A 14,773-nucleotide genomic window follows, 5' to 3' on the forward strand; every position below is an offset into this window, starting at 1 on the left:
ACAAAGGTGGCTCCTTAAATTTAGAAAGTAAATATTTCTTAGAACCAGCAATGATTTAAAGAAAAACTCATAAAAGTGAAAATTATTATCATGAGTTAATTTAGTCCCATATAATTAATTTTCGTTTTCCTTGATATTGGATTAGCAGGTTTATGAACCCATCAGCTTCCCATTAGAGTTTTGGAAATTTTTACGCAGTCCAATAGTATGATCCTATCAGAAAGCTGTACTTGTCAGCCTTTTTAAAATGACTATCTTGTTCTTTTGTATTATGGTGGCATTCAAATGCTTTCAGGAAGGAAATGTGGTTGTTCTGTGGCCTATAGCATCTTAAGATAATAATGAGACTTATGACTGATAACAATATACCAGAATATACCCGATTTCTAGGAATTCTATACATTTCTTGGGGTACTCATATCAATAACACATCTCACTTAGAGAAGGGTTAGTGTCACTCATTATTTGACAACATATTCCATGCAATTAATGTATCAAATAAGCCTAATTAGTTAACACTTCCCATTTTACAAGGCGAGAAAATAAATTATTTTGAAATATCCCAGGGACACTTCTGGAAACTCCCAAAGTTAGTTTGAGGCAGAAAACACTAAATTTAGAATTAATTTTGGGAAGCTGTCAAACATGTCAAAATGTTTAAAATGCTTGATTAAATAGGATCACAAGTCACTGTGAAACAATACCAAAGTGATAAAAGATTTTAAAGGCAAATACAAAAAGTCACAAAGTTAAAACCTAGCTTTTTTAAAAATACTGAAGACTCGTGTTTCTCAAATAATCAAAGACCTGCTGAAAAACAACACAATTTAAACTGCAGGCAAGACGATACAAACAACAGCAACATCAGCTGGGCACAGTGGCTCACGCCTATAATCCCAGCCCGGTGGGAGGCTGAGGCCGGGAATCATCTGAGGCCAGGAGTTCGAGACAATCCTGGGCAACATACCAAGTCCTCATCACTACCAAAAAAAAATAATAATAATAAAATTAGCCAGGTGTGGTCGTGCACACCTGTAGTCCCAACTACTCGGGAGGCTAAAGTAGGAAGATTGCTTGGGTCTGGGAGTTCAAGGCTGCAGTGAGCCTTGATCATGCTACTACACTCTATGCTGGGCAACAGAGTAGGACCCTGTCTCAAAAAAAAAACAAAAAAAAGAATTAATAAACAATGACATGAAGCATAAGAAATTGTCTTCCTGGGCATTGTGGCTCACACCTGTAATCCCAGCACTTTGGAAAGCTTGAGACACACAGCACTGCACTGGGCTAATTTTTTAATTATCCTTGAACTCTCACCCAGGCTATAGTGCAGTGGCACCATCTCAGCTCCCTGCAACCTCCACCTCCCAGGTTCAACTGATTCTCCTGCCTCAGCCTTCCAAGTAGCTGGGACTACAGGCATGGGCTACACACCGTTCTAATTTTTGCATTTTTAGTAGAGACTAGCCTATTAGCTAGCCTAGTCTCAAACTCCTGGCCTCAGATGATCCGCCCACCTCAGACTCCCAAAATACTGGGATTACAGGTGTGAGCCACCGCTCCTGGCCAGTTTTTAAATAGAATATGTTTTTTTGGAGCATGTGCCATGCCTACCAGTGAACCCTTCAGGAATTAATGTTTTAGCAGTTTATTTTATTTGGATAAAATGTAGGTATTTAATAAATATCTATCATTTAATTTAACTTAATATAATTTTATGTCTTTTTTTTTTTGAGATGCAGTCACTCTCTCGCCCAGGATGGAGTGCAGTGGCAAGATCTTGACTCACTGCAACCTCTGCCTCCCGGGTTCAAGCAATTCTCCTGCCTCAGCCTCCTAAGTAGCTGGGATAACAGGCGCCTGCCATCATGCCTGGCTAATTTTTGTATTTTTAGGTAGAGATGGGGTTTCACCATATTGGCCAGGCTGGTGTGTAACTCCTGACCTCAGGTGATCCACCCTGGAATTACAGGCATGAGCCACCATGCCCAGCCAACTTAATATAATTTTAAAGTTTCAAGTTTTTTCTAAGATTTTGGAAACTTTTCAAGCAGACATTTTGTAACATTAAAAAAACTACTTCTCTCTGCACGTAGGCAAGCAAAAAAAACTACTTCTCATCCCAAGTTATTTATCTCGTTAAAAAATTTTGTAACAGAGGTAACATGAGTTTGTCTAGTGAAGCTTAGTAGAATATGAATATCTGTTACGAATATCCATTTTGGCCGGGCACGGTGGCTCACGCCTATAATCCCAGCACTTTGGGAGGCCGAGGCAGGTGGATCATGATGTCAAGAGATCGAGACCATCCTGGTCAACATGGTGAAATCCCGTCTCTACTAAAAATACAAAAATTAGCTGGGCATGGTGGTGCGCGCTTATAGTCCCAGCTACTCGGGAGGCTGAGGCAGGAGAATTGCTTGAACCCAGGAGGCAGAGGTTGCAGTGAGTCAAGATCGTGCCATTGCACTCCAGTCTGGGTAACAACAGCGAAACTCCATCTCAAAAAAAAAAAAAGAATATTCATTTCTACTAAATCACCAATATTATTATTATTTTTTTTTTTTTTTTTTTTTTAAGACAGGCTCTCCCTCTGTTGCCCAGCCTTGTGTGCTGTAGTGGGATTATGGCTCACTACACTCTTGACCTCCCAGGCTCAAGCCATCCTCCCACCTCAGCCTCCCAAGTGCTAGAACTATAGTCTTGCACACCTCGCCTGGCTAATTTTTGTATTTTTTGTACAGACAAGGTTTCCCTGTGTTGCCCTGGCTGGTCTTGAACTCCTGGGCTCAAGTGATCCTCCCACTCAGCCTCCCAAAGTGTTGGGATTACAGGTATGAGCCACCATGCCTAGCTTAATATTCTTATTAAAGATTATTCAAGTCATGTGAACTTGAAAAGCATTTGAATTAGTTGCTTTCCTTTCTGAGAAAATAAGTTATTTGAGCACTTGTTTTTCTCTAGATCAATTAAGTATTAAGAGCTCTTTTAATATTTTATTTTAGTGGGGAAAAAGATAATTTTAAATCATTTCTGGCTGGGGGCAGTGGATCACACCTGTAATCCTAGCACTTTGGGAGGCCAAGGAGGATGGATCACCTGAGGTCAGGAGTTTGAGACCAGCCTGGCCAACATGGTGAAACCCTGTCTCTACTAAAAATACAAAAATTAGCCGGGCGTGGTGGCACATGCCTGTAATCCCAGCTACTCGAGAGACTGAGGCAGGAGAATCACTTGAACCTGGGAGGTGGAGGTTGCAGTCAGCTAAGATCGTGCCACTGTGCTCCAGCCTGAGCAGCAGAGCAAGACTTAGTCTCAATAATAATAATTAACAATAAATAAATAGCATAGACATACATAAACATGCAGACACAAACAGATTCATGACTTCTGTTCTGAAATTTGAGCCATGTGTCAGGCACAATAATATAAAACTCCCTAGTTGGATACAAATTGCATTCTTGACAGTTAAAGTTACCTGTTCAGATGGCTAAAGGCTTTCATTTGTATTTTTGGAAAAGACTTTCAGGATTCTTTCATTTGCTACTTTTCTAAAAAGTTTTTTTTTTTTTAATTCTGATGAGTCATTCTTTGAAGTTTGCGTTTTAAAGATTTAAACATTTCTCAGGCAGAAAGGCTGTTATGTTTTCTCCAAAAGCGAGTCTTGGAGCATATTTACTTAATATCAGGAGTCAGTCTTATTACGACTGTGGACTAGGTTTTAGGTGTCTGGGGAAAAATCCAGTCTTTTTCCAGTTAGTCTCAGGCGGTTGCTTTATAATAGCCAAATCGTGTGCAACACCAAAATATGCATTTAGTTTTCGCAGATACTCCTGGCTCACTTGAAGATCTTCTAAAGGAAGATAGTGTCGAGAATATTCACGTATTCGTGTGGAAAGAGACAAGAGATCAAACGGATTTGTAAATTCAAAATATTTTTTCTTCTTTTGAGAGATTCTCACTCTTTCGCCCAGGCTGGAGTGCAGTGGCACGATGTTGGCTGCAACCTCTGCCTCCTGGGTTCAAGCGATTCTCATGCCTCAGCCTCCTGAGTAGACGGGATTACAGGAGCCCGCCACCACACTCATGTAATTTTTGTGTTTTTAGTAGAGATGAGGTTTCACCATGTTGGCCATGCTGGTCTTGAACTCCTGACCTCAGGTGATCTGCCTGCCTTGGCTTCCCAAAGTGCTGGGTTTATAGGCGTGAGCCACCACACCAGCCTTAAAATAATTTTTATGAGTGTGCTGTAGAGATTTATTTAAAGAGGCTTAAAAAAAAAACAATTCTGCCTTTTGAAAGCTTCTGTGTACCATCAAAAAATGCATCTAATTGTTTCTTAAGTACCCAGAATCCTCTTTTTTTAATGCACCCATAGATGAATAATTTCGTCTAGAGAAAAAATTCCCTATTGTGGCCACTATAATTGTAAGTTATCTTCCCAAGGCACATCCATTTCACTAGAATGGCACAGGTTCTGGGTCTTTGGTTTCTAAACATAAAATTAGCTGAGTTCCAGACAGGAGTTTCAGACTCCTTAGATTCTGATGCACCCACAATGCCCTGTCCTTCTAAAAATGTGCTTACTCGAGGCTTCCAACCGGACCCTGTTCATTTCCTGTCCAACACTCCCTTCGACCTCCAGATCCCAATCTGGATTCCAGTCTGGAAGCCAGTATACTAGACTACAGCTAGTCCAGTTCCTGTCCAACACCCAGTTTCACCCTAGTGAAAATTCCAAGGGCCCCAAAATAGCAGGGAAAAATTGGAGGTAATAAGAACTCCTATTTATGGCATACGGTGTCCCCAGCCCTGTGTGTGCCAAGGGCTTCCAATATACCCTGTGAAATAAAGCTATTATTATCCCCATTTAACAGTTGAGGAAAGAGAGAAGGCAGATGACTTACGAAGGTCACATAGGGCCAGGCAGAGCTGGGATTTGAAGCTCAGTCATAAATAGACTGGGAAGTGTGGGTTGTTTTAAAGTTTGGTGCAAAAGCCAGGATGTGACCCCAGAAAGAGGCACCAGGGTTGCATTCACAGAGCAGGGGGCTGCCCCCTCTATCTTCCTGTATGACTTCATCTAGCCCTGTGAGAATGACAGGCCTGGTCTACCACTCCAGGTGACAGCTGGGGAAACAAAGGTCCGGAGAAGTCAGTGATGGGCCAGAGGTCACGCAGTCAAAGACAAAGCTGAGGTCCATGAGCCAGGTCAGTGACCAGACCCTCCCACACCAGGCCACTGTTGGGCCTAGTGTTATGCACTGCAGACACTGGAGGGAGAAGGAGAGGGAGTGAAGAAAGGAGAAAGCTTAGTTTCAAGGCGGATGCCAGACTTCTGGTCTCTGAGTGGGATTCCTAACTCCACACCTGAGCAATTCTAGCCAGGGGAAAAGCCATCCCAACCCTGACCTTGACTCCTTGGGCCTCCATAATGCTTGCTCTAGATGGCAGCACCCTCGTGTGGCTACAGCTGGTAACTACATTAAGTCACAGGTTTCCTCCCTCAAAAGGATGCTTCACCCCCCAGTGCCTCACCCTTCTGTAATCCCTCTGAGCCTCAAAAAGTGAAGATGGCCATTATTAGGGCCAGTGGTGGGTGGCAAGGACAAGATGTCATGGACAGAGCACTGAGCTGGGTGTCAGGAAACCTCAGATAAAATCCTCACTTGGTTACTGGCTGACTGTGGGGCTTGGGTCTCAAACTCCTTATCTGTATAAAGGACTGAAACATCTCCCCTACCTGACTCCCAAAGGCTTTCCAAAAGGACCAAAGGTATCTCAAATACCAAGTACTCTGTAAACTGTAAAGCACCTTTAAAGGGTAAGGGTTATTCCATAAACTGAGGAATGCACGTTGGAGGGATTCTCAAGAATGCCGGTACCCAGTGTGTGGCAGCAGGGTCATTGAATCCTTGGGATGGACTTGGTAGCAGAGAAATGGTGGCCAGAAGAGGGGGTGGCCCACAGCCCAGCCTGCCCCATGAAACTCAATCCTGCAGAGGGAGGGGTCTGCCCCAGACCCACCCCCTCGCATGATGAGCTAAGGGGAGAGCCACAAGCTTTGTTGATCAGAGTTGGTCTGATCAAAAGACTTACATCAGATCCCAGGACTTGTTTCCGCATCTGCGATAGGGATAGCCACATTCTTCCCAGGGCTGTTGATTCCCAGAACAGTTGTTGAGAACATGTAAAAACCATATGATGGGTGCCTTGGTGCAGAGTCAGTTCACAACAAATGATATGATTATGTAAACTAATGAGCAAAGATAGTTTTGTTTACCAAAACTGCACAGGAAAACTGCCCTCATTCATTACATCAGTGTGCTGGGCACTGAATTTAATAGCTGTAACTTCTCATGACATGATGAACCACTTTACATAGAGGTTACCTTTGGTCCACTTCCAGCAAGAAATTTGGTGAAAGACAGTGAAGTAACTTGCCCAAGGGCACACAGAGTGGTGAGACCCGCATGTGACCTCAGGTCAATCTGGGGCATCAGAGCAACATGGGCTACAGTTCCCAATGCCTGCAGCATGCCACCTCTGCAAGCACCATGATGGCTAATGCGGTGGGAAAGGGCCCCAATGACAGCTGCTGAGGCAAAATCACGACTGGAAATTAGTCGGAAAAATCACGACTGGAAGCCAGACTGGAAACCTGCATTCCCTCCACTTCCTTTTCTTCTCCCTCTATTCCCAGGGCTCCACTTTCAGACACCAGCTGGTGTGGGCTACCACCTGGCCTCTACAGCTGGACCCATCCTGTAATTCCTAACACTTACCAAATCTGCCCCGGAGCAAAGTTGGTGAAAAGGGTAGATGGCATCTTCAGGCCTGGGCAACATGCACCATGGTGAGCTCAAGCCTCCTGTCTGAAGAGATGAGCATGCTGGGACACTGGACCACTTGGTGGGCCTCAGTAGTGGGCATGGGTTGGCAGGGTGCAAATGGAGTAGGCCAAACAGAGGAAAGGGAGAAGAGGAGAGGCCCAGACAGACAGTGCTGTAACCCAGACACCTCACCTGAGGGGCCCAAGGAGAATATTCTCATGTGCGAAGTTGGAAATCTGGATTTTTATGTGAAATATCTTGAGTCTGAATGCACTGGGCAGGCTGAACCGAACATCTTTGGTTTAAATTGGGCTCAAGAGCCATCAGTTTGACAGCCCTCCCCCAACCCTCACAAAACAACAAAACAAGCAGAAAGCAGCCTGAGCAGAAAAGGGCTGTCCTGGCAAACTACACTGGAGGTGCGGGTCAAGGGGGAGGTTAAAATAAAGCGCAAACCCAGATTCCAAAGTTCTGTATTTTTCAAAATAAAGATCACACATTGTTTAGAGACAATCTACACAAGAGTTACAAAAAATAGTTGCCCAGGCATAAGCATACACAGGTTTGTTAATTATACACATATGGTTACAAGTGTGCTTGCAAAAAAGTTCATTGGAAATATACACAAGGCTCTGGAAATGTACACCGTGTAGTGTTACAATTCTATATTCAAACAAGGAAAATTGACAGTATGTTACATTCACTTACAAGTAGACAAAATGCAAAATACAGTTCATCTTCTGTACAAAAGGGAAGGGCAATTCACACTTTACAAGGTGAGGGGGCTCTGATTGTAAGGAAAGCTCGGGCAGGGCTAGACTTTTGCACGTCCTTTTGACTGTCACAAAATCAAAACATTACTTTAGGATTAAAAAAACACTAGTGAGAACTGAATCTTGAATAACATTTAGAAAGAATCTCGCTATACTTGAGACTAGATGACAAATAAAACCAAGCTATTTTTTTCTTTTTAAACATTAACTAGGCTGTATAAAGAACATTTATTCCTTCAAAAGAAAAAAATTTACTTCTGGTTGAAATTACAATTTACAATATACAACACTATACGCTACGCCCATAAAAGGTGAGAATATACACTGAATGCACAGGGCTGGCTAATTTTCTTTTCTTACCAAAAAACGTGTTTATGTTGATTCAAACTTCTCCACATTTACATTACAGGTATACAAATGTACAATTGTACAATCAAAAGTATGTTCGACTACTAGGGTACATTATAGATACAGATTAGACATCAAAACGAGAAAATACTACAAATTTGTATATATGCAAAGTCTACACCAAGTATACACTATATATTTATAGAAGCAAGACCAAAAGCAGAGTTGGATTTTTTTTCCTCATGCTAAATAATCAGATTTTGCCTTTCAATGTTAATAGAAAAAAATCCAGTAGGCAGTAAACAATCACACCCGCCCAGCCTCAAAAGACGCTCTGGGTGCTCGCGTCTCCTCCTCACAAACAGCCTTCTTCGGCATAATATCGTCTCCAAAAAAGGCAATTTTTAGAATTTCATAAACTTAATGTCACAAACTGAAGCTTTAGCAACTCTGAAACCTTTTTCATTTTATATATATATATATATATATATATATATATATGTATGTATGTATATGTATATGTATATATATATTTTTTATAAACAGTGTTAAATGCCAGTTTGGGGTCATTTAACTAAAATTCAAACATCTCAGGTTTTTTTGTTTTTGTTTGTTTTTTACTAAAATGAGGAAGTGGGGAAGAGCTATTTGCAAAACTTGCCGGCCAGGCAAATGAGCTAAAAACCTTTTCTTTTTTTTTTTTTTTTAAGCTTTTTTTTGTTAAACCAACCACCCTGAAAGTTTCCACATGTGAAATATAGATACAACAGTGAACAAAATATGTGGCCTCCCATGTACACTGGTTACCTATGTACAAGTGTCCTATACACCAGTAAAACAGCAGGGCAATTAGTCAATTAAAAAAAATAGTACATGTTATGTGTAATAAAATTAAATTTACAAAGGCTTTCCACTCGTGGATTTGATTCCTTTTTTGGAGGAGGGAGTAATCCTGGAGCAACCATTTGCCTGTCTCAGACTCCACACTACAACATTTCTGGTTGCTGGTTGGATTTGCTAGTGGGCCAGTGAGGTCAGTGGGAATGAGGGAAGAGCGGGTGACACTGCCTCAGATGATACCATTGGGGGGGCCACAGATGGGCCCTAAGTCAACGCCGTTCTTCATGTAGTACTTCTCCAGCTTGGCCAGAATGTGCTTGCCATAGGTGTACTTACGAAGAGTTGCGATGTGGGGCCGGATCTGGGGAGGAAAGACACTGTGTGTTACACGGCCTGAGTAGAGACTTGGGCAGGCTTCTCAGACACGCTCACGCGCATATGCACACCCCACAGCAATAACCTTTCACTGTTTCAGCCCAGTCCCCTGACTTCTAGCACTTTAGCAACCCATCAGAGGAGGAGAGGAGCTCCTATCTTGAGTGGTGCCACACGGCCTGAGGGCTCTGGAGGCTGGGTGGCATGGGCCACTTCCAGGATAGCACACGGAGAAAGCGCATCCTTGTCGGGAACACACACTGCCCACTCTCCGCCAGCTGCACAGTGCATCCCTGAAAGCACATGCACAGGGCTCTCTGGCCCCATGCACAGCATCCAGGCTCTCCTGAGCAGTGGGGGTTATTTCTGGGCACCATGAATCCTGAGCTCACCACTTGACCCTGTCTCTTCAGGTCACAGTGGATCACAGAAAGCTAGTCCATGACAAGAAGAGATACAATGAACATCATGAGCCGGGTGTCATTACCCCCATCTTACTGATGGAAAACATGAAGGCACAGAGTGGTGAAGTCACTCACTCAAGGTTGAATGGCTAACAAAGGACAGCACAGACAGCTGAGCCCAAACTGCACGGCGCCTCCACAAATGACGTTTCTCCCACTGTGCTTCTCACGAATGCCCGCTGCACCAGCCTCATCCCTCTGGCTCTCTCACCTGTGCTCTGGCTCACCTCTCCAGGCATTCCCTTCTGTTTTTCCCTCCCTGGGCTGATCTATTTCAAGTCCTGCATTCCAGAAAACTCGAAAGGTGCTTCCTCTCCAGAAGCCGCTTTCCTTTTCTGTGAGCTCAGGGAGCATTCTACATACCTCAGCTGTGTCTGCAATCTTTTGCTTAATTATTAATCTTTCCATATAAACAGCAAAGAACCACAGTTTATTCATCAGATTCCCCAATCCAAACCTGCACCTGAATACCCAAACACACTGGACAAATGTACTGCAGCAGACAGAGGCTCTCCAGGCTGAGAGCTCCATGATGGCACCACTATTTGTCTGTTTAGCTGTCCTCAAAGCAAGGAGGGGTTGATCCAATCCAGAAACCAATTATGCATGCTTCCAGGACACCGAGCTGATCAGTGTCACATTCCCACTTAGGAGCCTACATGGGAAGCTGGCAGGTAGCAAACAGTCCTTGGTTCCAGTTTAACCTCCCTTGAGCTCACCTGTATGACAGCATGCAATAATGCTACACCTCTCCTCTGAGTTGTAGTTACTAACGTTGCTGTTATGAGAACTTGGGGTTCAGGATCTCCTTATCCTTTTAGAAAATAAGCAAAATCCAATCCATTCCTCTCTGTCCCTGGAACTGGCTGCTGAGGAGTCCAGTCACTTCACCTTTACACTTCTCCAGAACAAAACAGAACAGCCCTAACAAGCCATACACACACAACGCGTTGAATTCCATTCTTTATGGGATTTAACAAGAGGTGAAACATAATTAGTCTGCTTCTCTCCTAGTGCCCCTTTTGCTGAAAAGGACACCACTTAGTAGTAATGGAAAAGCTGAAAAACTAAGAGGGCTTCTCAGAGCTCTCTCCGTCAACTCCCTCAGCCAACCAACTGCTAAAGCCTACTGATTCTAGCGCCCTTTCTGTCCACTTCTCTTCAGTCCCAAACCATCACCATCTGTTGCTTGACGGCCTCCCACGTGGTCTCATCACTGCCTCCCCTCCTCTAAACTATAAAGGCCACATGGGAGCCAGGACAATTATTTGAAACGTAAGTGTGACTTTGTCACCACACTCCTCCCCCCGAACTTGCTTTACTTCTTCAGATACAGCATTGTCTGGTCTGCGGCTTCCCAGTCTTCACACACCATGTTCCGTCTTCTGGAAAGGGTCATCACTTTATTAAGTATCACTCCCTTAGGGAGCCTCCTCTGCACCCACACGTTGTAGGAGACTCCCTGACCTATTCCTGGACAACCCCTTCCCCTTCCAGCGTTCCAGTAACTATCCGTGCACAGCACTGTCATGTTTACCATTACAACCCTGTTAAGAATAGGACCTGCTGTACGGCACGTGTTGAGCACTTACTGAATGAATAAATGGACATGTCTTAAACTCCTACTTACCTCCAACACTCCCTTTGCCTTCACCAGCCTCCTGACAACTTAGAACTTTAAGGACCTGGGAATTCCCCAGCCTTTAACTGCCATTGCCAATACCAGTGCAGTGGTTTGGATTGGTTTGGTTTGACTCAGAGGTGGTGGGTGTCTTGTCTGGCTCAGAACTTGAGTCCATAACAAAGATTCTCATTACCGAACTTTGTTCTCAGTGAGGGCAAGTGGGTCATCATTGCCAGACAATGGCCAACCAACCCTTCAATTGAGAAGGGCTGAGTGAGCTCAGAGCCCAAAAGCTGAAGGCTCTGATGAAAAGCACAGAGGCTGGAGGCACTGCTGAGCACAAACACAACTGTAGCACACCCTGTCGGTGGGTCTGTTCTGCTTCCTGGGCCCCGGAGTGTGTGCAGTGCTCACTGGACCCATGCGGTGACTTTGTCGAGAAGCTGTGGGCCTCTTCAGGTGATTTCTCTTGTCAGTTCCCCACTCACGGAACCTAAGTGTTCTCATTTCTGTTCCTTTTCCCCGTCTAACTCTTCTTTAGCCTTGCCTTCTCCTGCAAAGCCGGCCCTTGGGGACTCTGGGGAGGGTGAGAGGCCCTTCTCCCATCCTCACCACTGCTCACCACCATTGCTCTTCCCCACCAGACTGCACTCTGTGGGCAGGAATCAGGCCTTAGTCATCTCTGTGCTGATGAAGTCTGGCACAGAGTGGGCTTCAGGTCAATGTGCCAGGCTATGAATGCACCACGCTGGGCAGGCCCTTGTTCAACAGATGTTGGTGGGATCAAAGAACAGGCGGAAGGAGGGAGAAAAGAAATGAGGTAAGCAGGTTGATTTACTGAACTTACAAACTGATTTCCTAGAGATCAGGAATGGAAATACTTCAAAAATCATAGCTTAAGACTCTCCTATCAGTGTGGTTATTACTGATAAGGGAAGGCTGGCAAATGCGTAAGGACTATGATGACTCCACATAAAAGAACAGAATACAGCATGGACAGGGGTCAGTGACAACTCTTCAAAAACAGCAGTGTACCCACCCTTCTTTGTGTTTCAGAAAGAAGCAAGGCCTTGCACACCTTCTCTGAGACCCTTGCCCAGCCTGGCCTACCTTATGCATGACGATCTTTCGCTGGCCTGGCTCTGCCACGTCAATCATCTTCTGGACCACGTAGTTGGCATACTGGTCCTTCATCATGGTGTATAAGGCACTGTGGGGACCATCGTTCATGGTGCACACCTCGTCGATGAGCACAGCGCGCTCCGTACGTGAGGCGTGAGTAACACACTTTTCCACAACATTGCTGTCACAAGATAAAACCAAGGACAACTCTTAGAAGAAGAGCTATATTAGTGAGGCTGTGTTTGCCTAGCCTCTGCCTTGACCTCAGGACCAGCAGGAAGATAGAGCTAGCATCTGTGGAAGATGAGTCATCAACTGTCCGAATGTCTCAGTCTCTAAGGCTCTCCACCTGTGCCATCGGTGGCATCCAATTGTAGGAAAGGGGGAATGTGGTTTCATTAAATCAGAGTTCTTCTCTAATCCACGGACACTACAGAGGGTGATCAAATTATACACTGTCATGCTACTGCATCCTGATCAGCCAGAGATACCAGGTCTTCAAGGACATGGGACCCAGCCCTCTAACGGGTGAGAGTAAGGAGCCCAGGTTAGGTGACGAGACTTCAACGCAAGATTCAGGGAACTGGTTCACTACCCAGCAGGTTGTAAGTTTAACACGTACCAACATCTGTCCATTCTTTCCTTGCCTCTTTGAGCTCACCAAGGCCAGGAAGGAACCTTACTTATGCCTACCTCCCTGCTGCAAAGCAGACAGCTTAGCACTTACTAGAGGCTCTAGAGACTTGGTGAAGGAACATGCCAGCCAGGACCACAGCATTTGGTCAACTACTAAACACTGCCTCTCAGGAGTGTAAGAACAAGAAGAACCCTAGGGATTGTCAGTATTCCTAAACATATTACAAACATACCACCTAGGGAAAGGAAAGGGGGAATGTGGTAGCATTAAATCAGTTTTTCTCCAATCCCCAGGGACTACAGAGGCTGTCAAATTATACACTGCTGTGCCACTGCATACTGACCATCCAGAGTGACTACTCTGTCTGGTTTCTATAAGACACTACTACTTTACTTTGTACCTGTGGCTCTGTGGGAATGACACTGTCAAATACACATTATTTGTACTCATCATGTTGGAGCCCAGCCTGACACCTGACAGGGAGAACCTCTGTTAGAGGGTGACCAAGTGGCTGAAGGCTCTGCAGAGTTCACAACCAGGTGCAACCAGGTGAAAAGTGCTGTAGCTAACAGAATCCTCAAGTAGGAAACTTAAAGGCCTCTACTCAGCTAATGAACATCATTCTATTACCAGTCCTGAAAATGGCCTTTAACCCCTATTTAGAAATTCCCAATAATTTGGAAGTAACCACTTTCCTTCTTTATTTTTGAGATAGAATCTTGCTGTCTCTAGGCTGGAGTGCAGTGGTGTGATCTCAGCTCACCGCAATCTCTGCTTCCCAGGTTCAAGCAATTCTCCTGCCTAAGCCTCCCCAGTAGCCGGGATTACAGGCGCGTGCCACGATACCCAGCTAATTTTTGTATTTTTAGTAAAGACGGGGTTTCACCATGTTGGCCTATATCTCCTGACCTCGTGATCCACCCACCTGGGCCTCCCAAAGTGCTGGGATTACATGCATGAGTCACTGCATCCAGCCAAGGTAATCACCTTCTAGGGCAACCCACCATAGAGGTGAACAGCTCTGTTACACATTCTTCCTTATATACCAAAGCAAAAACATGCTTCCCTGAAATTCCACCCACGTGTCTGAGTTTTGGCATATAGGGTAGAAAGAAGACATGGATACCTATCCAAAAAGCACATGGAGGCAGGATATCTTACTCCTCCTTCTAAAGGCCAGTGCTTTGGTTATGTGAATAGTCATCATAAACAGCCATTACCAGAATAATACCCCATTTCAGCGGTTTTCAAACCAAGGGAGGGTGTTGTCCAATGGAGCTCTGAAAGGGCTCTCTCTCAGTGTTACCTGCTTTTACACACTAGACTTATGCAAATGCTTTTACTTAAAAGACAAAAAAAAAAAAAATTCTCAGGCAAAAATATTTAAGAACTACCATCCTATCACACATTTCCTCAATCTTCCTTCTTAAAATAAATGGTGCATATAAAATCTGATATGCTAAATATCTAATCAGAACAACAGCTTCTCCCCTCTGATACAGAAATATGGGCAAGTATTTTTTTCCTGCCTTCCCTCCAGAGTACTATGTAATTCAAGCATGGGATGAAGGTGTGGCCCTGTTGAAGAGAATCTCCTAGAAGCCACTGGCTTCTCCCTTAGCAGAAATAGGAGTTGAAATATTGCTGGAAGCTGGCTGTGGTGGGTCACTCCTGCAGTCCTAACACTTTGGGAGGGTGGGGTGAAAGGACAGCTTGAGCCCAGGAGACTGAGGCTGCCGTGAGCTATGACTGCACCA

At 44.4% G+C, this 14,773-nt stretch overlaps 1 protein-coding gene, 1 long non-coding RNA gene and 1 other non-coding gene across 52 annotated transcripts in view; 1 reads left to right on the plus strand and 2 right to left on the minus strand.

Annotated features, from left to right (window-relative positions):
* Positions 1 to 8,549: 8,549 nt before the first annotated feature.
* PUM1 (pumilio RNA binding family member 1) overlaps positions 8,550 to 14,773 on the minus strand; it is a 138,529-nt gene continuing 132,305 nt past the window's right edge. For all 50 annotated transcript variants that reach the window (XM_078331014.1, XM_078331012.1, XM_078331020.1 and 47 more), the window contains 2 exons: positions 12,368 to 12,560; positions 8,550 to 9,155 (listed from right to left, as the gene is read on the minus strand). In XM_078331014.1, the coding sequence (XP_078187140.1) occupies positions 9,024 to 9,155; positions 12,368 to 12,560 (325 nt within the window). In that variant the 3' untranslated portion in view covers positions 8,550 to 9,023. The remainder of the gene's footprint in view (positions 9,156 to 12,367; positions 12,561 to 14,773) is intronic.
* Positions 11,343 to 12,437, plus strand: LOC128932613 (uncharacterized). Its single transcript, XR_008482652.2, has 3 exons — positions 11,343 to 11,716; positions 11,902 to 12,077; positions 12,314 to 12,437. It is a non-coding gene; the product is annotated as an uncharacterized LOC128932613 (long non-coding RNA).
* On the minus strand, positions 11,410 to 11,494 carry LOC118143459 (small nucleolar RNA SNORD103/SNORD85). Its single transcript, XR_004727671.1, has one exon. It is a non-coding gene; the product is annotated as a small nucleolar RNA SNORD103/SNORD85 (small nucleolar RNA).

Source organism: Callithrix jacchus, chromosome 7 (assembly GCF_049354715.1).
Source record: "Callithrix jacchus isolate 240 chromosome 7, calJac240_pri, whole genome shotgun sequence".
NCBI classification, from domain to species: domain Eukaryota; kingdom Metazoa; phylum Chordata; class Mammalia; order Primates; family Cebidae; genus Callithrix; species Callithrix jacchus.